Genomic DNA, 25704 nt, shown 5'->3' on the forward strand with positions numbered 1-25704 from the left:
CATGTGCAAATTGCTACGCATTAAAAATCATTTAAAACGAGTATATGAACTTTAGTTATAACTAAACTATAGAAATATCAATATTTTGTAATTATTTCGCCAACTTTTTTTAATTTCATTTCACTTGGCCAGTTTATACCTAAAAAAGAAAATCAAATATATAAAACCACGACTTATTTTTAAATTAAACAATTGAATTTATTTATTGAATTTCCAGTCGTGGTGATTTTAAAAATGTAAACGTTTTGAATTTTAATAATATTTGTGACGAGTACACATTAGAAATCGAATGCAAACAAATGAAAAAAAAACTCGATATGGCATTGTGAATTCCTCCATAAAAGAAAGTTATAAAATATTTTTATAAAATAAATAAAAATTAATAAAAACCTTATCCATTCTTTTTAAACCCGTTCGAATTTACAGCACACGCATAATTTTTTAAATACATACTGTTAAAATAGTAACATTAAGTATTTCGATTGCTTAATTGAATATTTTCTAATATTTTCTTAAAAATAAATGAATTAGAAAAAAATTAAAGGAAAACTTGAATTATTGCGTTAATTGAATTTTACTTTTTGATGCTTCCAATAATTGATTTGAAATATAAAACAAGTTTTAATTAATAAATTATTTAGTTCGAAGCCAAAATGTTTTCATTGTAAATAACTTAAAAATTCACGTTTTTGGAAATTTTTGAAAATTTCTCAGAGGCAACCAAGTTTTCCAACTTATAATTATAACTTCCAACTTAATAATTCATAATCATATGCAGTTACAAAATTTCAATTACATGATTAAATTTATTAAATTTAAATTTCTACCCTTGATTATAATGTGCACATTTCCGTAATTTTATTTTAATTATTACTTAATTATTAATTCATTTTTCTTTTGTTAATTATAAATTATTGGAATTTCTTTAGAATGTATTTGAAATTTTTTATTAAATAATAATTTATACGTAAACTGGTATTACCATCATGCAAACAAGATTTCCTTATATGCATACCTCGCAATAGTTCAATAACAAATTTACATATTTATAAAAGTATAAATATAAGATGGAAATGTTATGGTATGGTTAGTTTGGCCATACAAAGGTGATTAACAATAAAACACTCTTTCTATAATATAATTAAAATTTTCTTTCATTGTATTTAAATTTGTAATGCACATAATCCAATTAAACCAAAAAAGATGAATATGGAAAATACAAAAATTTTCGTGAGTTTGATTTCCAGATTTTGAAATCAATTACACAATCGCTGTAATTCAGTTTTAACAAATGGAGCTTTTTACGTGAAATTTGTAATTTAAAATTTATTTTAAGGTGTTATAATGAGAATACACTCTAATGAGACTATATTGACTTTAGAACTAATGCTCGAGTATGAAGTAGCTCTATATTTAAAATAACTCGTGATTAAATGAATTAATGCAGCCTTTATGCTTTTTTAAATATAATTAAATTCTTACCAATCCAGTCAAACAATTTCCACTGGATTTCATGAGAATGTTGACTATATTTACTAAAATCCTTCATTTTAACATATTTGAGTTTCAAAACTCTATTATTTTAAACTCTATCATAATAACACACATAATCCTTAATACTTTTTTTTATAGATAACAAACTTGTCAATTAAAAAGTAAAAACCAGGTAAATCAATTTTAAAATACGGGACTACAATTTTGATTACTTGCACTGCAGTCTCGGTCCCTATTAAATGAAATAGATTAATTTTAAAGAATTAAAAATTTAAAATAGTGGTATGTGTGTACCTATGTACGAGTAGCTAATACAAATTTTTAAAATCATAATAGATTCTTTGTATATTTGACAAAATTAGAATTGTATTGCAAAAAATGTCCCCAAAATTATTGAATATTTTGTAAAGTATATAGTAGGCTAGGTATTTATTACAATAGGCAATATTTAAAAATAATAAGCAAAACACTAAAAGTTATAAAGTTTTCAAGATCCTAAAAACAAAAAATTCGTTTTGCGTACATTGCAGAAATATTGCATACTTTTGGGGAGCAATCATATATATATATGCAATCTCAAACATGTAATGTAAAAAATTGCATATTTCTGTTTTAGTATTTTTAAAAGCTATTTTTCAGAAATAAAAAAAAAATTTCGCGTTTTATTTAAAAGCTTTAATATCGTACCCATTTTTTAACTGTAAATATTACTGTCTGACATCCTTACCAAAACACGTATTTCACTTAAGCTTAACTTATTCAGCAATACAATTATAATTGCTGAGTTAAATATATTTAAAATTAGCTTGCATTTACTTAAATTCTTTCCAATTTAAGTATTTTTGTTTAAAATCTTACATTTTATTTTATTAATTTATTTACGCATAATTCTTAAATTTTGTATTAATACAATTGTATTTTTTAAAACTTTTTTGCTCACATTTATAATAAAGAAATTATTTCTTTTTCCTTTAAAAATAAAGAAGATCATTAAGAATAAAATCAACCTCTCGGCAAAATGATCGCATATACTATAAATATAATATATAGCATATCTACATCTTTACACACGAACATAACTAAAGAATTCACCCATAACTAAAATTTACAATAATTCACTATAGTTCACTATTCACATACTAGTACAACAACGCTAATTAACAATTACAAAGATCTTGTTTTTATAAAAAATTAAGACTTTTCTTTACTCTCCTCTCTTTCAATTTTAAATTTTTCTGTTTTTAATTTCATTATTGCTCATTTCTCAGTGTTCTCATAACTTTTACATTTTATTTTAATTTTTATATAATGTCGGACAAATTATAATACAACTTTCAAAAGCTCAAATAATAAAAATATATTCGATTAGGTTTTACTCAGTCTTAATTCGCTCTCGGTTGAAATTGTTTGGTTATATGCCATCGGTGCGTGGTGGACTACTATTTCTTGTTTACTAATTTTAATAAAATAATTTTAAAAATTCTCTGTGTGTATAGCTAGTTTTTAATTTTATACATTCGTATAATATATTATGTGTATATATTACATTATTAATACGTCATATTGGAAAAATTTTATGTTAATAAAGTTTAATATTCAGTGAAATGAAATAAGAATAAGAAAAATATTAATATAGTGATTTTTAATAAAAAATTTAATCTTGATACTTATTTAATAATTAATAATAATTAATTTATAATTATACTTTTTCATTCAATTTAATTTTAAATACAGAAACATAATCCTGATATGTTAATTGAGCGCGAGGTATAGTGTGAACGAAAAAAAAATTGAAGAGTTTAAAAAAAATAAAAAATCCTTGATTTTAATAAGCATAACTAGCTATAAACATAAAAAATATATAATTATATATTTGTGTGCATATGTGTATTTAGTAAATTATGAGTTTATTACTTATGCGCTTGATCCTTAAAAATTGTTTTAAGCTTAACTTCTAGTTAGTGTAGTTTAGGTATAAAATTAATTTCAATTAAAAAATATTTAAAGAATTAAGCATGAACCTTTGGATAAGAATTTTAAAAATATAAATTTTATAAAGCTATGAATGGAAAATTGGATAATTTGACAATGTGGACCAGTAGTCAACTACACTTTATCTTTAGAATTAAATTAATAAATTTCAAATGACTCTGATGATGTTTTAGAAACTTTCAATTTTAGTTTTTATAACATTTTTACTCAAGCTTAATATTTATATGCAATTGGATCAACATTCAACTTATTTGAAACTGTTACACTTAATCTGTTTTACAATTAATAAAAAAATAATTAATTAACATTATTATTTTAATAAAAATTTGTTATTAATAATATTAATTAATTTAAATTAAATAGATTTATAAAAAAAATACAACTATACATAATTTTAAATTAAAAATTTAATTATATATTTTTTTAGTGTCTAGTTAATACAGGTTTTTGAATTGAAAAACTCACAATCGCATACTCATACATACTTGCATTAATAAGTAATTCACAAATCGCATAAATATTACAGCTATATATTAAATATGAAGACATGTATATGTTTTTAACCGGTATAATAGAACACAATCAACTATCCTCATAACCACCACCATTATGTACTGCTATTATTTAAGAGAAAAAAAGCAGAACAAAATTTTAATATGTCGCTTCGTTGATTTTTCATAATTTAGTTGATTCAACTAAAATTTACAAAAGAAAAAAAGCTATTTCATTTTGAAAATAATGATCGTATATTGTAAATATGTATGTATCTGACTGACATATGTGTTTGATATATATATATATATATATATGTACATACATATATTATAGTTTACAATCAACATAGATGGCTTTGTTTGCTAAATCAAACATGTTGACTTTCTTTCTTCACAATACTTTATATACCAATTTTAAATTAATAATACCTTGTCGTTTTGTTAAATTTTGTCGATGACTTAAAAAAAAACTAAATTTAAACTCTGTAGCTATGTCTATTTCCAAATCGACACCTAACTATTATATAACTTTATAACATCGCAATTTGAGCGTTCGTAATGCTCGTTTTAGAAAAAAAAATTTTTAGCTCTTTTTTGTATTTTTTCAAAAATTTTGGAAAAACAACTATCATGTTAACAAAATATAACCAGTTAAGTGTTCAAATAAATGTACACTTCGACGTTTATATTTAGGTATACACACAATTCCACATATATAACAATATTGTTAGTGTGCACATATTAATTAAATTGATGATTTAGCTATTCAAAACGCAAGAATTGTGATGTTAAGTAAGAAAACTATAATTTGAAAAATAAATAAAATGAATTTGTGAAATGAAAAAGAGAATAGCATGGTCATAAAACCAAAGAATTACTCTTCTTAATGAATTAATTATACCGTTATAAGTTGCAATTTGGATATGCAACCAAATACTATTGAATTTTTTTGTATAAATGTGTGCTAGCTGAATTTATTTTCAATGTTTATTTAGATGTAAATGGGAATCGTTTTCAGTATTATTAAAATTGCAGATCCCAATAAAAATAAATTCTCAAAAAATCTGAAATTTTCAGATTTAAGGAACTTTCTAATTCATTAACCCTCAAAAACATCAATTGTGCTTTCTAGAATAAGATATTTCTGTTTTCTTTTTTATAGATAAATGCCTTTCTGTTCTAAAATTCTGAGAAAAGACTTGAAAACTCGATAAGTTAAATTTGATTCCATAGCCCTGATTTTATGCAACACGGTCGACTTCTAAAATATTTTACGGTCCAATGAAAATTAAGATATTCATATATATAAACGTTTTTTTGTTAAGTACTAAACTTATTCTGCACATCAACATAACATGTGCAGACCGTAGTAATAGGTTCACTTCAAAAAAATGCAACATACGGATATTCGAATATAATGTACACAAATACTTTTGAGATTTTATGCTGTACAATTTTCGCATTGATTTTTGTACATTTAAAATCAATGTACATATGAAATCAATGCCCTGTTAAAATTTATAATTTAATTTAACTTACAAGTCTTGTTTAAAATTTACGTTACATGCATTTTAATTTGAACAATTTTACAACTATTTAACGAGTTACAACAATTGTACAAACGTTAACCAAAATACACTTACATATAGGCATATATGTGTGTGTACTGCACATAAATGTATGTAACATTTAGAAAACACGTTGAACCGGAATACATACTTATAAATTTTGATTTTTAATTTAATTTATGAAATTGGTTCATAATTCAATAAAAATATTTGTAATTAAAAGTTGTTTTAAAATTGAAATCGAAAGTTTTGAATTTTTAATAACTTCCTAATAAGAATTAATTCATGCAAAACAATCATAAGTATGTATATGTGTAAGGTAAAATAAATTTATGTATGTATAGTAATGCTTAAGAAAAGGAAAGAGAATCATTAAACCTTACATTATACCATTGCCGTACAGGTGTGAAATTATTCTATTTACATAACGATTTTTATTCCATATTTTGCGTTTTTAATTTATTTCTTTATGCTTGATGTTGAATGTAAAGTTTCAGCACTCACCTAATACGTGTATGTGCATATGTGATCGTATTTACGCCACCTACACATAAATATTAAGGTATTTACCAATTTTTATGGTCTCTTTGTTACCATTTTTTCGTTAATGTTGTTTTGTGTTACTTGCATTTTAAAATAATTTTTTTTTCATATTTCTTTTGCCGCTTTACCTTACTCGTAGTTATAAATTTGCCTTTTTCCTTTTCGTAATTTTTGTTGTTAAGTCTTCTTATAAATAATAGTAAATGGATCACGGAACTTATTGTATTGCAAAAGTAATTACTGTACATTATTACAATAAATATTTTAGTCTCATATTATTGTGTACTTATAAAGAAGGCAGAATAACAAAGTTATTATTAACATTTTTGTAACATTTTTGTTGAGATTACATATTGGCAAAATTAATGATTGAAAATTATTTGGTAATGAATTTTTATAAAAAGAAGGTGAAACAAATTTAAAATCGAAAAAGAATTTTCAATTTTTGTAGCTAATAATTTTGAAAGTCTTAGCACGCTGATACTTCAATATTGCACCCAGATAGAGTCAAAACACAAGCAAAGCGGATCAAATATCACAAATCCCGCCCTAAACAAAGAAGAATCTTAATAGAAGCCGAGCCGCTATAGTGCAACAGATGTTAAGTCAATGCTCCGGCGTCCAGCATCAGATTTAAATAAATGCAGAAGACAAATTTCTATATTTCTTGGTTTTAAACTATAACTTTTAACAGTAACCGCAAACATTCGCTTACTTAACTAGAGAATTTTTTTACAAATATATGTTCATAAATTTGTAGTCTCACATACACACTTTTTTTAAAATGATTTTTAAGCATAAGCTTTTCTTATATATGTAAGTATGACCTCCTATTTAAGAAATTTGAAAAAAAAATTAATGTGAACCAATTTTGAAATTGAAAATTTATAAATTACAAATTTTCTTAATAGGAATTATATTCTGCAAACATACTTACACACTATAATCTCACGATTTCCCAACCTTTTTTTTTCACGAAGACGCGCGTTAATCATTTTGAAGAGGTGCCTCTGTTTATTTCTTTAGCATTTTAAGGTAAAAACAGTACTTTCTTCATAGGATTCTGCACAAATAATTATTACTCATGAAAAAACTCTAAATTGACTTTATGATAAAGTCAACAATCGAAACCCCATAGCAAAAGCATTCAACCAAAAATGTACGTAAAATTACAAATTGAAGCTATGGACAAATCTATTATTTTTCGTGACATACCGACTATAAAGCACTGGTATTATGCATCATAATAAAATATTAAAATATAAAAATTTTAAAATTAAAAACTTGCAATGAAATTACGTTGATAAATGAAAAAGTTCAATAAGTAATTCATGCATTTAAAAAATTTTAATAACATTATGCCAACTGATTGTAAGTAAATGGAGCGTAGAGAGTCCAAGTGAACTCAATATTCATTGGCAAAATAAAAATTCAATAATTTTCATTATTTATTTGAATTTATTATAGGAGTAATACAAGAAAATAATTTATGTACGTCATTGTGAAACCTACGTATTTATTTATGTATATTAGTAGGTTATCGAGAATAATGCTAAGTAAAAAACATAACATTAAAAACATAAACATAAAAAAATTATGAAAGTGTTTGATAAGAAACGTTGTTGTTAACTTAAAAATACCAAATTAGTTGTTACATAACGAACGAATTATTGTTAACTCTTAATGTCGTCGATGCTGGTACTCGCTGTCTTCTACAATTCTGAGAGACTGGTTGAAAATTTTTTTCTAAATCTATTTAGAAAAAAAATTCCTGCCTGTCCCCCCTCCCGTCCCTGCTTGTACTAATGTAATTTAAGTGAATAACATTCTCTATTGGGCTCGAGTTGACTGCAAAGCTGCTCACATTATTTGCTTTCATGCGAAATGATTTCGTTTCTGTTTTTCTCATCACCTCATCCAGCACAATGTTGAACAGTAAAGGTGAATGTGAGTCTCCCTACTTGAAACCTCTTTTTATTCTTACTAGATCATTAAGCTATTCCATTGTGTTGCACACGATTTTCCGTTATTTTGTCAAGGATCCTCTTAATTTCGAGGCCTTTCCATATATAGCCCCTGCTGTTCAGCACATCGAATGTCCTTTCAAAATCGATGAATAATATGTGTAATGCTTAGGATATTGGAAATCAATGTATTTTTGTACACAAATGCAATGTTGTGTACAACCTATTGGTATGGACTATTCCTACATTACAAGAATGAAATATTCCAATTAATTATGTAAAATTTCATTTGTTTTCAAATTATATTTTACAAACCATTAGTAAGAAACTTTACAAAAATTTTACAAAACCCACGCGACCAAATTTTACATATTTATGTTTATTTTGAATTCACACACATATTTATGTTTATTTTGAATAAAAACAAAAACGAAATTTAAAATTTTGATATTTGTGAATATAGTTTTTATTTATAATTTACCCAGTCAGTGACATTTTCTCACCAAGGTCAATAATTATATCATAAATGTATATGGATGTATAGGTGCGAGAAAAAGTTAAAACTTTGTATGAAAAGAGCATAATTTAATTCAAATCCCATTTTGTAACATGCACAATGCTAGCAAATACTCTATTAAAATATGCAATACAATTCGGCACATATAAGAACTTATACAACAGGTAACCTAAATAGGAAGCTCATCGGGTTAGAAACTATTTGAACGTTCTCATCATCTAAAATCCAACATAATTAGCAGTATTCCGCAAAATTGTAGGAAAACGATTCCCAGCGCTAATAATACGTACATATAATAACACACACATAATTACATGTTCGGCCATAAAAAGAAAATCTGGGAAAACTTGAAATTGAAAATTTTCATTTTCGGCACACATACACATTATATATGTGTATATATATATATATATATATATATATATATATATATATATACAAGCCTATTCGATCGTTAATTCCAAAAATAACAAAATACTTATAAAGTTAAATATAAACAGAGAAATTTTCACGTAGTTAATCTAAATATTTGTTTTTAATTATTTTAAAAAAATTTCCATTAAATCAGAAAATTCGCTTATTTCTTATTTTTTTTCATTTTGTAGATTTTTTCATAGAGTTATGATAGAATTAAATATTTTAGTTGCCAAGAATTATTGTTTTCCGGCAAAATTTTCGGAAAAATGAAGATATTTTGCGTTTTTTCGAGCATATAATAAACTGATCTAAATTTTAGAAATTATTTAAATTGTGAACTTTGTTATTTTTATAGCATTCATTTATAATAAATAGGTTTTTGTACTTCTTAACTTAAATTTCTTATTGTACAAGCATTAAAAATGTTTTATCGCTCAATTTAAAAGCAATATGGGTTAGAGATTATTGGAACTTCTATTCGAATTCAAATTAATTTTCCTAAATAAAAGTAAATAAATTTTAATACCTCTTGCTAAGCATATGTATGATGAAATTTCGATAAAAAAAAAACTTATTAATAAACGTTAGCGTTAATTTTGAATATTATGAAATTTTTTACACCTGGAGCTAAAATTTAATACACAACTTTCAGAGAAGTTTAAAAAAATCGAAAATAACACCTCGTTAGTTAAAATAAATTAAAAAAAAAAAACACTTAACGATTTTTAATTGCAAAATTTTTACATCGTTTTAAAATTTTTTTAATGGCATGTTTAAAATAAAGTAAGGATTAATTGCTTCTCTAAACATTATGGATTTTTAACATGTGTATAAGATATAAGATAGAAATTTTGACATCAACACTAAATATTGACAACTTTACTTAAAAAACAAAAATGTTATTTGATAAAATTAAAATCACCCTTTTAGTTTCTCTTTGTCTGTTCGTTTTGCCCCATTATCAATTCGTTTAGAAATTCGTTTAAACTTATGTGAACCTTACAATGTAATAGTAATCTTCTTATCGTCGGGGAATTATGTATATACACTCCTTGTTATTTAATAATTGTTTAAGTCTAAAGTTGAATATATTTACTAACTAAGTTTTACTTAAAATATTTTATAAATTTATGAAATTAACAAATCTGGCGTAGCCATGACTTAACTGACCGGATTCCTTATTCAGTCCAAATATGAAAGGAATTTTTATATCAGTTATTCTTAACTGATATAAAAATTCCTTTCATATTTATTTGAAATGATGTGAAAGACAGAAAGTACAACTAAGTCAATCTATATACCTAGAAGGAGGTTAATTTGGTTCTTAGTAGAGATTTATTTTCCGTGATCCGATTTTGCTGCGAAATTCCCTGAGATTCGTTATCAACCAGAACTCATATATGAATCTCCGTCAATTAGTTTCTTGTAGTTATAATTAAAAAATGTAAATTCGACCCTTAGTAAAAGTCCACTTGCTGACACCTTATTTCCTCAAAAAGCTAGGTATTTTATAGCTTTGTCAAGCGAAGCTCTTGTAAGTATAGAATTTCTAAAAAATCTGCTAATGATTTTCTTAAAAATATCCGGCATTTCTCTAAAAATATTTTATATATTTTCGCTACAATGAGGAAGTGCGAAATTGTGGTGCCATCACATAACCTCTGTTATTGTATACGGCTAACGGTTAAGTACTCATGTTTTCTGAAGTAACACGAGAGTTAATACAAATTTTTGCATGATAATTTCATTAAGTCGCTTACTAATAGCCACAGACTTTTTTTTTTCAAAAGAGCCTAACTGTCATTTAATGACTTTAAAGTACGAATTTTAAACGAGTTTATTTGGAAAACCAGTTTAATTAAAATTTTCATATGAACCGTTTTTTTTCTTTTCATTTTCTCATACTCACTTTTTATAACCAATTCTTTTAGTTTTCTTCTATATACCTTTAATAATGTTATAAATACCTGGGTATTGTTTAATTAATATATTTTTATCTCCTCTGTTTAATTTTTAAAATAAAACTAGATTTTCGCATTTATTTTTATATTCTTACTTAATATACAAATAAAACTCGCATTTAAAAATTCCTGTTTTCTTAAGAATGACTAATTTTTATAAAAAATACACAGGTGAATGTATATTAATATTATGCATTTACCTGTGTATGTATGTCTCAGCCTCGGTATTATACACAAACTTAAAATTCACCATTAAATTATAGATATGTAAGTGTAACTAGGCATTATAATGAGACAATTTTTATTAATCATATCAATTTCGTATAACCTGCTAATTTGAACTTTGAAATTTTGTTTTGTAATACTGAATGTACTACCCACGTATAATTTCATTTCAAAATTTTAACTGGCTTTTTTCTTAATTCAAATAAATTTTGTTATTTAATTGAAATTTGTATTATAAAAGGATTGTGCTTGTTTAAGTCCAAACAAAAGGTCTATCAGCTCAAAAATCTATTATTCAGTAAAAAATAATTTAATTTGTCAATCTATTTTGTTTGAAAATGTTGATATGAAAAAGTTTTTATTAATTTCAAATTAAAGCTCTACGACAATATTGCAGTAGGTTTGTCATTTGAGCAATTGCCTCGTCCACATGTGAGAGTAATGTTGGTATACAATACGAACTCTTAAATTACGTTCTTCACCTGGGTTTCCGACTTTTTTTTTACTATTCACTTGCCAATGGCAAGTTGTGCATTTAAAAAAAATATGTCATAATAAAATATTTTTTTCCTATTCCACCCCTAGGAGGAGCATAGGACTGCTACATAATGTCGTAGTTGTGCCCCAGTTTCGTACGTTATTTGGTTTTTTTTATATTCAATATTTAAATTTATTAACATTTATTATTATATTCTACTGCTATTTAATATCGACAATGGTTACTATTATAGGAATATACTAATTAATAACATTAATTTTTTTATTTTATAGTATATTCTATATTAAGCTACATACGAGTATATAATATTGAACGTAGTGATTTGACCATGCTTTCAATCCAAAACATTATGGTTGAAGGAGCGATACCATAACTGCACTGATTGAACTATTGGTCGTGGCAAAACTCCCACCATAACTAACGGGGTATAAAAATATTACCTTAATATTTTTAGTACAACCACAAATTGAGGAAATTACAGATATAACTGAATTAACAAATTATCATTTTGTTTTTATTGTTACGTCTTCGTATTAGCCATCAGCTTAACAAAGAAATTAAAATACTTGTAAATTTTTCATTAAATTTTCATTACTTTATACCTTAATAACAATTTTACTTCAATATTTTAACTTATAGAGTTACACTTACAAAACATTATAATAAATAAATTGTATAACAGTTTTAATGTTTAATAATACAAAAATTTTATAAAATATGTAAAACATTTGTAACTAATTTCGTACTTTTCGTTTGCCATTGTATTCCTTAGTATTTTTAAGCGCAAAAAAACGTTTAACAATTTCAAATTATTTGTAGTTATATAAGAAATGAATGCAAATAATAAATTTAAGATTTCCCTTCTTTATTAATCACAACAAAAATTTTTTAATTTTATAAAGTTGACACAGAAAAAGGAGAATTTTTAACGAATTTGCTATTTTTTTCGTAATATTGTTTATTTAACGCTTTTTTACATCATCTTTTTTTTCTGCTTTTTTTGATTTAAAATCCGCGAACTGAAAGGCAGATATCATAAATCACTAAGTACTCTGTATGTGTATAAATATATTTGTCTTGTTAAAAATTAAAATGCGAGAAGTGTTAAGGCATGCACAAGGTCGGGCAAATGAATGAAAATACAAAATATATAAAATTACTTTGTTAGTAATAAAATATTTCTTTTTTTTTGCATTTGAATCGTTTTTAATCAGTTTTCTTAAATTAATTTAGTCATAATATAAATGAAGTAGTTGTAAATATACAGGAATGCTTTTAAATTCACGTTTTGTAGTGTTTTTTTAATTGGTGATTTTGTTTACTTTCTTAATAATCAAAAAGTTTATAGATTGTTAAACAATCAAACAAAATTAAAATGAGAATTTAATTTTAAACATCTTGAAATTTTATTAAGTGCAGTGATTTCTCGGTATATGTCCTTGTAATGGCTCTTGCCAAACGATGGCGGCGCATATCAAAATGTTAATAAAATATTTAAAAGCGTAGCTTGTATAAATAAAATAAAAGTATAGTTAACGATGAAGAAATATTGGACACAGTGAATATTGAATTAAATAATAATAATTAAAAAATATATGAGTTACTTAATATTCAAATTTTATTCTTAAATCTTAAATATTTTAATTTAATTTCAATAGAAATTATTCAATTTTTAAATTTAGAATTTTTAAAAAAAAGATTTTAAAATAGCAATTTTATGTATGTACATGTTAATCATGTGAAAAACTTTAACTTTAAAATTATAAACAAAACATAATTTAAATAAAAAGTATGCATTACCATTTTATTTTATGTGCTGTAGAGATAAAAAGTTTCAAGGTAAAAATTAAAAATATCAGACAATCTTATTTACATATACACACCAAGTATACAAAATATTTAAATATAAGAAATAACCGCAAATTTTAAAACTGATTAAAAGAGCTTAAAAGCTAACCAACACTTACACGCAAATATTTTTTAATATTGCATATTAAATATTGTATATTTAACTGTATAAGCGCGCAATGAAAACCAAATTTAAAATATACCCAAAATATAAAAATGAAACTGCGATAACAAACACAAACGATTCAAGCTAAAAAGAAAAAATAAAATTGTTAAAACACTTCTTTCTCAAAACTTAACCACTACCTTACCTCTAAATAAGTGTACGAGTACAGTAAAACCCATAGAAAATTTAACATAAAATTATATTCAACCAGTTGTTACAAACTTATATTGATAATCACATAATTGCTTTTATTCCTGACCACTTATTAGTTGGACGCTAATAAAATTTAAGCATAAACTAAATTATAATCGAAAATTTGTCAGGTAACTGCAATATAAACTATTAGCGAATATTTTAAAATGTAATTAGAGAATAAAATGAGAAATGACTGCAGAGTCGGAACAATATTGTTATTTAAAATGTATTACACCTACAAGAAAATATTCATATTGAATCCTGTGTTCAAGCATTCTATAAGAAATTGTTAATTAATATATCAATTCCTTTTAAAATTAATCAAATCAATGTTAATATTTGAATTAAGCATGTTTTAAAAATAACTTTCTAGAACTGCACAAATATTTGGGATCAATGACGTCATGATGAAACTCTTTTAAAATTTCTACCAAAATATTTATTTTTTAAAATAAAACATTAATATTTAAAAAATATTAGAAAAATTTCAAATTATATCACTTAATCGTACTTTAATAATGGAATTTAACAAGATTTTACTGTTCATTCGCCGAATACATTTAAATCATACTTTTTATAATGGTGTAAGCGTAAAAGAACAAAAATCCTCAATTATAAACACGCATACATAAACCAATATTAATGAATCATACTTATTAGGTCTTCATAAAATTATACGTATATAATCTTAATTCTTTGCCATTCAATCCAGGAAGTTACCCTTCATTTTTAAAAACAATCGAATTTCCGTGATGAAAAAAATTAAAACATTATAAATATAAGTTTGTGAATTTGTAAATTATTTTTGCACTTACATACATAATAAACATATACTGTATAAATGTGTATACATAAGTATGTATATTAACTATGTTTACTATGTATGTTTAAAATCTAGTGCAATTTATTTAAAAAACGAAACCTTAAATAAGCATTGTTTGCCAATTAATCGTAAGTTTTTCTTTACTTTTTTTTTTTTGGAAAACCGGTTCATAAATAGCAAATATATGAACGAAAAGAAAATGCATTTTTATTTTAATGCACAACAGCTTTTAGAGTGGTCCAGAAAAATTTAATACTTTTTAAAAAGGAATTAAGGATGTCCACGTCTCTGGCATCTGAATAGCAAATGTTTATTAGCAATTTTCATTTCCAATTTTTTATTATCTGTGAATATCAAAAAAATTTTTATTTGTAATTAAATTAATTATTTTTAATTGAATTAAAATTAGTAACATTAATAAAATTAATAATTCAAAGCGGTATTCAAGAGCTGTAAACACAATTTCTGGAATAAATTTCAAATAATGACTTTTCTAAGACTTAATAAAATAAAATGAAATTTATATATAAATTTATATATAAGATCAAATTTTTCTTTAAATCGAACACACTATAAGTTTATTAAAACCGGTCATCTTTTACCTCTTGACCACTTCAAACTCGTTTGGTATATAGGAAGAAACGATGTTATAAATTTTTATAAGCAATGTCGTTAAAAATTTCATTTAGTCTGCCAATTGTTAAGCAATTAAAACAATTTATTACAAAATATGCTATGCACACACACAAATAATTTCAAGTAACAAAATGAAAACCACATAACAATTTAAAATAAAAAAAAAAACTAAAAATTTATGCAAAATATGAAATGCACAAGATTGTGAATACAAAAAAAAAATATTTTAACTACTCTTACATATTTTTTCTATTATAGTGTTCCGTTCTATAAAACAGTTCTAAAAATTTTAATACAAAAATATTTGTATTTGAATTTAATTTTAAACATATTAGTGAAAAAATTTTTCTTAAAACAAAATGTTATTTTTGTTAGTTCAAAAATAATTACATAAAATTTAGATATTGTATGTATCCATACACACATACATAAATGCATCATAAATAGTCTTTTGATAATAATATGATTGACATTTAATAAAAATAACAGTGAAAAAAAAATGTTAAATTTTATAAAACAAAATGTCTTCAACTCCACAACAAATAGCAGCAACTACAGTGCCACGAAAACGCAGACCAAAATTACCACTTGGTGAAATTTCGATTTCATCAACATCAACTGTTCTTATTAATAATGAATCCAATAATAATTTAGAATCATTGTCAATTATTCGTGAACCAATTTACCAAAATGTATCAAATATTCAAGAAAATTCAACAATTAAATCCTCTAATAATGATTTACCTACCATTGATAATAAATTCAGATTGAGAAGAAATTATGGATTTTCTTCATTACGCAATTGTAAAGGAATGAGCCAAGAAAATTCTTTAACTAATGAAAGTCAAACTTTGGTTACATATGTTGATGGTAAGTTTAAAAAACCAAAAATATTATTTTCTGATCATGTGCTTTATATGAATTTTTAAAATTTAATTCTTCTATTAAACTGCAACTGTAACCAATTTGTTAAATGTGTTACAGATCTATAAATTTTTTTTTTGTTACAAAATTTAGCAAAAAAAAAAATAGCGTTGCCAGAAACAAAAATTTATAAAGTTAGAGCCCAATGTATAACGGGATTGGTATACACTACAATCTGCAATTAAATTTAATTAAAAATCTACTGTTTCTTAAAAACTACAATAACATTATACGTTATGTAACGTAATTTCCATTGCAATTCCATTGAAAAAAAGCGTAGTTATTCAATGATTAAACATGCATGCATGCAAATAAAAAAAATAATAAGACCAAAATTATAACTTCAATTTTATTATTGATTGCCTTTGAATTTTTAAAATACCATTTTCATATACAAACTCACATTTTTCCATTTTTCAGCTACAATAACTTTTTGCAACGTTTAGAAAGTGAAATTTTTATAAATCATTTTAACCTTCATTTTATTAACAAAAACTTTTCAACCGAAAATTCATCTTTTTTCATTCCTTATACATTCACAGATGACTCTGATCACTATTATGAGCCATTATACCCTTCAACAAATAATGGAAAAAATCAGATACCAATTGATACATCATCTGAGCATAATAAATCTGCAAGGTTAAAATATCAAAATAACCAAACGATTACAGCGCCATCAAAGAACAATAATAAAAATTATAATAATATAGCGATAATAGCTTCAAATCAGCTTTCAACTTTACCACAATCAAATCATCATCATTTATATACAGATGACTATGATTCTTTTGATTCGGATGATGAAACAGACGAAGATGTGAAAAAGGTAAAAAAAATATTACATAATAACTTTATATTAAAACGATGAAACTACGATATAAAAAAAAACCGCAATAAAATGTGTATACATAGATGTGTGTATGTATATTGAGCTTATTACACATTGTTAAAATTAAATGGAATCGTCGCGGTTAGAATTTCTTGAAAAGTGTTTTTCATTGAGCGAGGAAAAATCACTTTTGATTTCATAATTAATTTGAAAAAAAAAGCATAAAAGGTATAAAGTTATTTACAAAACAGTTATTTCATTCTTTATAACTTATAAATAGTGTAGTTTAACATTACATCCACATTAGGGTTGTCAATCGTCCCAAATTATTTTTAAGATAAGTAAAAGTACGTACTACATATGTATTAAATGTACTTTTAATTGAAAGTAGAATTGTTATAATATAACTCGCTATTACTTTCTTGGAGCAAAGGTACTTACATATTAGATATATGATATATGCACATAATGTACCTATAGAAAAAATCACAAATATCGTCGCTTAAATCAAAAGTTGATTATACGGTTTCTGTTATAACATCAACTAGATTCTTATTCTTATTCCCATTCCGATGAACAATTTCAAATATCTCGAAACCTAAGCTCTTCAGTTTAATATCTCAATTTAACTTATGTATATTGAATTCTACATTTCGAAATTAAATTATTTTAAAAATAATTAAAGAAATCATAAATAGTCAAGATAAATTCGTATATATAAATTTCAGAATGATAGCGGAGTCGATATTAGCAACAAGAAACTGCCAGATCCACCATCAACAACAAATCAAGTGTATGCTTTTGTAAAAAAATTTAAAAATTTTATTTCTAATAAAAAAACTATTGTCAAACCAAATGAAAATGGAAAACAATATGAAAATACTAAATTTTTTGTGACACCCAATGAATACCAAAATACTGATTTCAATACAACTGATAGAAAATTAACCAAAAAGAAAACACCAAATTTACACAAAAAAATGCAAAATCCGAAACCTAATCAAGAAAACCAAGATCCATATGAAAATACTGAATTTCATAGACCAATCCGTTTGACAAAACAGAAATCAATTGAGGAATTAGAAAATGTTAGTCCGGACACATCAGCTATAGCAACTACAATGCAAAGCACACAGTCTGGCAGTCAAGCAAGTACCCCGACACTCGATAATGTAAAATTCAGTGCAACAGTCAACCGTAGAAAATCTAAATCAGAAAACAGTTTCAAATCGAAAATACGAAAAAGTCTCACAAGTCATCAAAACGTTGAAAATAAGAACGGCCATAATAGCACGACAAGAAGCACTTTTTATATTTCGGACTCAGTAGATTTGGATTCGGGAATTTTTGAGAAAACACATTCTAGTTCAAATCAAACCTTAACAGATTCTAATCAACAACATGAATTAACGCCAAATAAAAACGATAACTCACAACCTGTTTCTAATTCTATAGCACCAACAACACTTGGTCGAAAAAATAAAAAAAGTAATAAGAGCAGTCCAGATTTACAACGTCGTAGAACAACAATAGGTATCCGTCCAAATAATCCTCCTCCACCTCCACCAGTTGATAAGAAAAATAGCAATAAACGCCCTCAGACATCATGGTATGCAGAATGTGGTGTATTTAAAGCAAATGGATTGTCAACCGAAAATAATTTTAAGGATCAAAATCGTAATGAGAGAAGCAATAATACTTCTTGGTATGCTGAAGCGGGTCTTTATCAAACAAGTGGAGCATCTGTAGCTAGTTCAAGTGGAAGCTCCGGTGTTTCTACTGGCGGCGAAAACTGTCCGTTCGATGATAATAATTCGCACAGTATGTTCTTAAATGAGCCTCTATATCAAATATATTCGGCTGAAAAGCTTGAGGTAAATTATAAAATTAATAAAATAAAAATTAAATAATCATACACGTAGATTTTCATTTAATATAATATTAATTATGAAAAATTTAGTCAATATCCCGAGATATGGAAGATCATGAATCAACTGACGGTTATGAAGAAATTAGCACGCAACATAAAAAGCCTCCCAGACCTTCAGCTCTTCAATTAGTAGGCCCTAAGTGTGGCCCTTCAAGAACGTTATGGAGTGAAATTCCAGAAGTAGTGAATTCACAAATATTATGTAAGTTGATTTTAATATAAATAAAGTAAATTTAATTGCCTGTTTTTTAGCAACTTTAACTTCACAAGAAAAAAGACTACAAGAAGCAAAATTTGAAATTTTAACTTCTGAAGCTAGCTATCTAAAATCACTTAATCTTTTGAGAACGCATTTTATGAATCACCCCGCCTTCCGAGATGCAAATATATTGAATCCATCTGATAGAAAAACTTTATTTTCTTATTTAGTACCAGTACATGAATGTTCAGATCGTTTACTTTGTGATTTAGAAAGTTGTTGGCAAGACAATATTATGTTAATAGGATTAAGTCGCAGCATATTCAAGAATGCCGAAAAATATTTTCATGTTTATATTTCGTTTTGTGAACACCAAGGTAAAATGGACAGAACATTAAGAAGATTAAAAGAACAGAAAAGTGCTTTTAATCAAATTCTTGATACTCTTGAAAAAGATCCAGTATGCTATGGATTAAACCTACATTCATTTTTAATGTTACCAATGCAAAGAATTACAAGATTACCGTTATTAATTGATGCCGTATTTAGTAAAGTTAAAACCGATGATAGTGAATATGAAAGTTGGAAAATGACATTAGCAATATTAAACAAAATCGTTTTACAATGTAATGAGGCAGCAAATCGTTGCGAACAAGCATATGAAATAGAGAGAATCTCAAAACAAATTGAATTTCCAGCTACATTAAGGTCATTTCCAATAGCACCAGTTGGGGTTTTAGCACCTGGAAGCAAGCCTAGATTTTTAGTTAAGCGTGGTGAATTTGTACATTTGATATGGAGGGGAGATGACGCCAAACTAACCTTCGGAAAAAAATTTTCCAAAACAAATATATATGCATTTTTATTTACTGATTTACTTATCTTAACAAAGAAAAAATCAGATGAGCAATTCACAGTTTTTGATTATTGCCCCAGAAATATGGTAACACTCGCAGTTGGAGATTCAATACCTCATTTACCAATAAAAGATGCTAATCAAATTGGAAAAAATTTAATACTTTTAACACTACTTGAAAATCACGAAGGCAAAACTATTGAAATGGTATTAGTTAATTAAAAAAATATATGTTTTTTTATTTAAAATTTTTCATTTTAGATAATTTCTTGTCCTTCTGTATCAGAACAACAACGTTGGTTAGAAGCATGTACTCCACCAGAACCAGAATCACCTGGTGAAAAACTTTATGAGCAATGGGACTGTCCACAAGTAATTACTAAACATGAATACATCGCGACTGAACCAGATTTATTAAGTTTAGAACCAGGAGATGTAGTTAACGTAACCAGAAAGATGCCAGATGGTAATATTGAAATTGAGATAATAGTTTGAAAAAAAAAAAAAAATCCATCATAGTAGCAAATCAAAATCTAAAAAAAAAAAAACATAAAATCGCAAAAAGCATCTTATGTAAATGTTAAAATAATAATTAAAATTTATTTTATGTCTAAAACAAGTTATTTCGCCTATAACTATAGATTTTTGATTCAATATTTTATAAAGATGTTTATCGATGTGTCTATTATGTACATTCATATAAAATCGATAAACGTTATTGAACTTCTTTTTCTAAGGTTGGTTTATATCGTTTTCTTAAAAATCATCATTTGTATCGCTTTTTATAAATATTATTATTAAAATAATTGAAAATTACATATCTGTAATATACGCTTGCATACAAACACGTACATTTTGAATAATTTTTTAACCATTTCCTTTCATTCAAATTGAATTCATTTTTAAAAAAAAGCAAAATTGGATACAAAAATTGACATTAAATTTCTTTAAAATATTTTTATTTTAAAAAACCTACACAATTATTAAAGTAAAATATTGCTATATTTAGAATTATTAAATTGTAAAAAATAAATTATATTAGAATTTAAAATATTAATTTAATACAAAACTTTTAATTGAACGTTTTAAATACAAATTTAGCACAAATTATGATAAATAATAAATAATTGAAAATTATTTAAAATATGTATTAAAGGAGAACTTATGAATATGTACATACATATGTTCATTTAAAATTCAAAATGAAAATTGTATCATGAAAAAAAAAAAAAAAAATTATTAAATGTTCATAGAAATATTTTTATATTCAAGTCTAAAATTGAAAGTATAAAAAAAGTTGAAAATGATAAGAAACTCTTAACTTTATTACTTCTTTTTAAAGAAGGTGAATTTGATTCATCAATTTTTAATAAAACAAACCGCGTATTCAGTTCTACTCATATATTATGTTTTGTATTATATTATATTTTTGTATAAATTATATATTTTTTTTTAGTTTTCAAAAAATATGTAAATTTCTAATCAAAATTTAACAAACGCATATGTAAATTGGCTTCTTGTACAATCAATTTAAAAAAATTGCAAAATCCTTTTTAGAATTTTAATTCAAAACAAAAAAGGATTAATAAAAAAATTTCCATAATTACATTTTATTTGAATTAAATAAACAATTAATAAATTAATATTATTTAAATAATTATTTACTTTGAAAATTCAAAACTCTTTTTATGTAGGCTGGTTTCAAGGAGAAAGGATTCGAGATGGTGTTACAGGATGGTTTCCAGGACATTATACAGAAGAAGTAAATTCACCTCATGTTCGCGCAAGAAATTTAAAACAACGACACAGGCTGCTTACATTTACAGCTGCATACTTAGAAATGCAGAAAAAGAAATGAAATCTTTAAATTTAAATTGCAAAATTTTTAAAGTTAGTGCTAACCCAAACAATATTATAATTATCGAACGATTACATATTTGTGATAAATTTGAATTACTAGGTATAATTTTAGTTTAAAAAAATGTAAAAATACAAGTAAAAACTCTTATACAATACATATAATTTATTTTAAAAGTCATGTACAGATATAAAATTTACCTCAGGTTACAAAAAATATATTTATAAAAACGTTATAAGGATTTGTAAATTGTATATGTATATACAAATTTAGAATATTTAATGAACTTTAAATTAATTATAAATTTTAGAATTTATTAAAAAACTTAAAAAATAACTTCATGTATTTATTTTGTAAATTTTTAAATCATAATGTTATATCTTCTACTTTTCCAAATTCTAATTAATTTTGGAATATATTTAAAGAAAATTTAGGAGAAACATTGAAAATCTATATAATGTTGTTACAGAAATTGTTGAATTTATTAAATATTTCGAAGTAGATCAATAATAAAATTATTCAAATGTTCAGTTTTTTTACTAAATTATTGTTAACCTGTTTTAGGGCATATTAATTATTGATTTTTTATACCATTCCCGAATTTTGGCAAAAAATGTTTCTAAATTCTTTATTTTGGAAGAGAGAGTGGAGGTTAATAAATAACAGAGGATTTATGATCGTTCAATTTTAAATTCGGTTTTTAATATAAACCACCGTTCGTTAAATCCAAACTACAAAGTCTGTAAAAAAAGCATGTTCGAAAACTGCAGTTCTAAAGTAACTTTCAAATTTTTTTATAACTGCTACAAAAACACATTATAAATTAGAAAAGCATAATAGAAAAATGTTGATTTTAAAGAATTACTCGAGCATATTACAAATCTGCAAAAGTAAAATATGGATTCAGTTTCTGCAGCTTACTAAAAATTAATTTAGAATTTTCAGTGCTTGTCTGAAATATTGAAAGTCCCCATTGACTAAAGAGTAAAACATGAGTTATCATCAACTCTATCATGAATTCCACTTGTACAATCCTACGAATTATGAGCATAACTACGACGTAGACTTTTGAATGATCGCAAATTCCTTTTGTAGATTGTTAATCACCAATGGCAGTATCATTTTTCGGAGTGTCAAAATCAGTACATACAATTTTATTTCAACTATCAAATGTTTGTTTATATTTTTGGTTACTATTTCAGTAAACAATCCTTCAATAAAATATCCTTCTGTACGAAAGTTTTGCAGCTTTTTTAGTTTTTGAATATTTTTGAAAAGAGGAAAAAATTTTTGGCAATATGAATTTATTTCCTATCAGGGTAGCTGGGTTAGAGTAATTCAAATTCAAACAAAAAAATTCAAATTTTGAAAATTTAATACTACTATTCTCTTAAAATAGCTTGTTACGAGTTACCTTTTCTTTCATAGAGTTTTGAGGGTAATTTTTACTACAAACGTAATTTATGATTACTCCCTTACGAATATTCGGAGCAGAATTTTAACAATTCGTAATTGATAATAATATTTGTAATTTGCCGAATTCCAAAGCTATGAACAAAATGATAGGATTGCTTATTTCTTTAAAAAATTTAAATTACTGCAGGAAAGATAAAAAATAGGGCAAAAACCTGGCAAAGTTAATTTTAAGTAAACGGATAATACTTTATAAGCAAAAATTATTAAATACATATGTTCGTACATTTCTAAAATATAAATTATTCAATTTCTCAAAACTTGATATTAAAAATTTGAGGAACATTCGCATAACCGACCCAGTAACCCAGTTAACTGAATTAGAGTGTTAAGCCCATCAACTACTTTCATATGTGTTATACCTATTTCTCTTATGAAAGCCAATTTCATTTTTTCATCCATTGTCATCTTCTTACATACTTTAAATATGTTTCCGATAATATCTTCTGCAGCATAACCTAATTTCCATAGCTTTGACAATATTTTGTAGGCCTTATGGATATCGTTTTCAATACATCTTTCTAACATATCTTGTACCAGCAAGGGATGAGGTTCGTCACAAACTTTAAATACATTTTCTCCTGTAATAACACCATAACCATTGGCTGTTGATTGCAAGTTATTTAATGCTTGTCGCATATCGCCTTGTGCAGTAAATACAACAGCTTCTAGACCATCCTCTTCGTATGATAGATTTTCTTTTTGGCAAACTTCTATTAATTTGGCTAACACCTGTGCATCAGATAACTTAGAAAAACGTAACATAGCACAACGGGACTGTATAGGTTCTATAATTTTTTCACTGGTATTACAAGCTAATGCAAATCTTGTTGTGTTACTGTAAATTTCCATTGTTCTTCTCAAAGCCTGCTGTGCACCTTCAGTCATGCTATCTGATTCATCTAAAATTACAATTTTATGTCGTCCACGAGGTAATGTAACTTTTTGTTGCGCAAACATTTTGATTTTGTTTCTAACCACATCAATACCTCGCTCATTTGAGGCGTTTAGTTCTAATACAGCATCCTTGTAGCTTTCACCTAAAAGAATCCGTGCCAAACATTGAATTGTAGTAGTTTTGCCTACCCCTGGAGGCCCCTTTAAAATTTATTGTTAATATTATGTATTTGGAGTATATATACTATTAATTATATTACAGTTATAATTATGTTAGGTGCATTTCCATTCGTAGCAAATACTGCTAGCCTGCTAACTGTGTCCTCATTACCGACAATTTCATCAAATTTTGTAGGGCGATACTTTTCGATCCTAAAAGATTTTTTAATGACACAATAAGTAAAATTTAATTTGATTTACTATACCATGGGAGATTTTTCTTTTTATTTTCAACATCAGCTGATATATGAACATTCCCATTGGCTGCAGACGTTGATGTTGATGTACCTTCTCCAGGATCCATCGGCATTTTCACACAACTAAATAAATTTTTAAAATAATCTTCGCTGTTCAGGGTTCGCGCTCAAAATCTTTTTCCTAATTTTTGTTTTTATTAACTTGACAGCTGACATTACCATTTGACATTTTACAAACCTGACATCCCATTTACGGCGTTGCCATCGTATTCTAAAAAATAATTTAGTAGTTAATCCATGGAGCTATTAATACATGGATAGCCAGCAAAATAGAAAATGGATAACAATTTTTGAAAGAACAGTATGAAAATTATGTGAATAATTTTTTCAAAAAAAATTTGTAACTTTACAACATATAAATACAAACATATTTTTATTTTATACATACATAATTATTTTTTTCAAAATTAAAACAAATTATGTTTACTTAATATTTCTGTATATTATTATGCTAACGTGTATTACATTAAATTATTGACAGGAAAACAAACCAATTCTTGATAGATGTTAGCGAATATTTTTTTTCTAAAATTAATGTTAAGTGTTTTCCTTCATAATAAAGCTATTCATCCTTTAACGAAAATAGCTCTTCCAGTATTAATTATTAACTGGATTTTCTTAATCTCTTTAATACTTTATTTAATACTTATCACTACGAGAGCTTATACTATAATAATTCTTTATTTCAATTATGTTTCAAATGCACTAATGCATTTTGAAGCTTTAAAATTAAATGAAAGGTATAAAAAAACAAACTTACTGTGCATGATGTAATATAAAACGCTTTAAAAAAACTATAATTTTTATACATTAATTGGCTTTACCAGTTATAATTTTAGCCAATTTCATGATTTTATTACAAAATAAAATTTCTTCTTAATATCCACAAAAAAATCTAAATTTAAATATCTTTCACT

The 25704-nt window shown here is 25.2% G+C and overlaps 2 protein-coding genes across 4 annotated transcripts in view; one reads left to right on the forward strand and one right to left on the reverse strand.

The window, feature by feature from the left end:
* The window catches only part of LOC129613859 (putative uncharacterized protein DDB_G0282133), a 61580-nt gene extending 38135 nt beyond the window's left edge, over window positions 1-23445 (forward strand). For 2 of the 3 annotated variants that reach the window (XM_055528147.1, XM_055528146.1), the window contains exons 4-9: window positions 16809-17095; window positions 17827-18972; window positions 19059-19230; window positions 19281-20290; window positions 20345-20549; window positions 21778-23445. In XM_055528147.1, coding sequence (XP_055384122.1) covers window positions 16809-17095; window positions 17827-18972; window positions 19059-19230; window positions 19281-20290; window positions 20345-20549; window positions 21778-21941 — 2984 coding nt within the window. In that variant the 3' untranslated portion in view covers window positions 21942-23445. Of the gene's footprint in view, window positions 1-16808; window positions 17096-17826; window positions 18973-19058; window positions 19231-19280; window positions 20291-20344; window positions 20550-20724; window positions 20821-21777 lie in introns of all 3 variants that reach the window. The other variant, XR_008697342.1, reaches the window with a different exon arrangement.
* Window positions 23446-23582: 137 nt separating this feature from the next.
* On the reverse strand, window positions 23583-24906 carry LOC129613862 (replication factor C subunit 2). The gene is made up of 3 exons (XM_055528154.1): window positions 24737-24906; window positions 24572-24683; window positions 23583-24512 (listed from the first exon to the last, which is right to left on the reverse strand). Exons 1-3 carry the CDS (start codon window positions 24838-24840, stop codon window positions 23682-23684), a joined length of 1047 nt encoding a protein of 348 aa, XP_055384129.1. The 5' UTR covers window positions 24841-24906; the 3' UTR covers window positions 23583-23681.
* Between the last annotated feature and the right edge of the window lie 798 nt (window positions 24907-25704).

Source organism: Condylostylus longicornis, unplaced genomic scaffold, assembly GCF_029603195.1.
Source record: "Condylostylus longicornis isolate FDR11 unplaced genomic scaffold, ASM2960319v2 ptg000092l, whole genome shotgun sequence".
Lineage (NCBI taxonomy): Eukaryota > Metazoa > Arthropoda > Insecta > Diptera > Dolichopodidae > Condylostylus > Condylostylus longicornis.

What these genes read in the sequence shown, in the direction of transcription:
- LOC129613862 (XM_055528154.1), bottom strand. Translation starts at nt 24,840, where the DNA reads ATGCCGATGGATCCTGGAGAAGGTACATCAACATCAACGTCTGCAGCC. An exon ending in AAAAAGAAAAATCTCCCATG is followed by an intron (nt 24,684 to 24,736) that starts GTATAGTAAATC and finishes AAAATCTTTTAG; the next exon opens with GATCGAAAAGTATCGCCCTA. An exon ending in CACCTAACATAATTATAACT is followed by an intron (nt 24,513 to 24,571) that starts GTAATATAATTA and finishes TAAATTTTAAAG; the next exon opens with GGGCCTCCAGGGGTAGGCAA.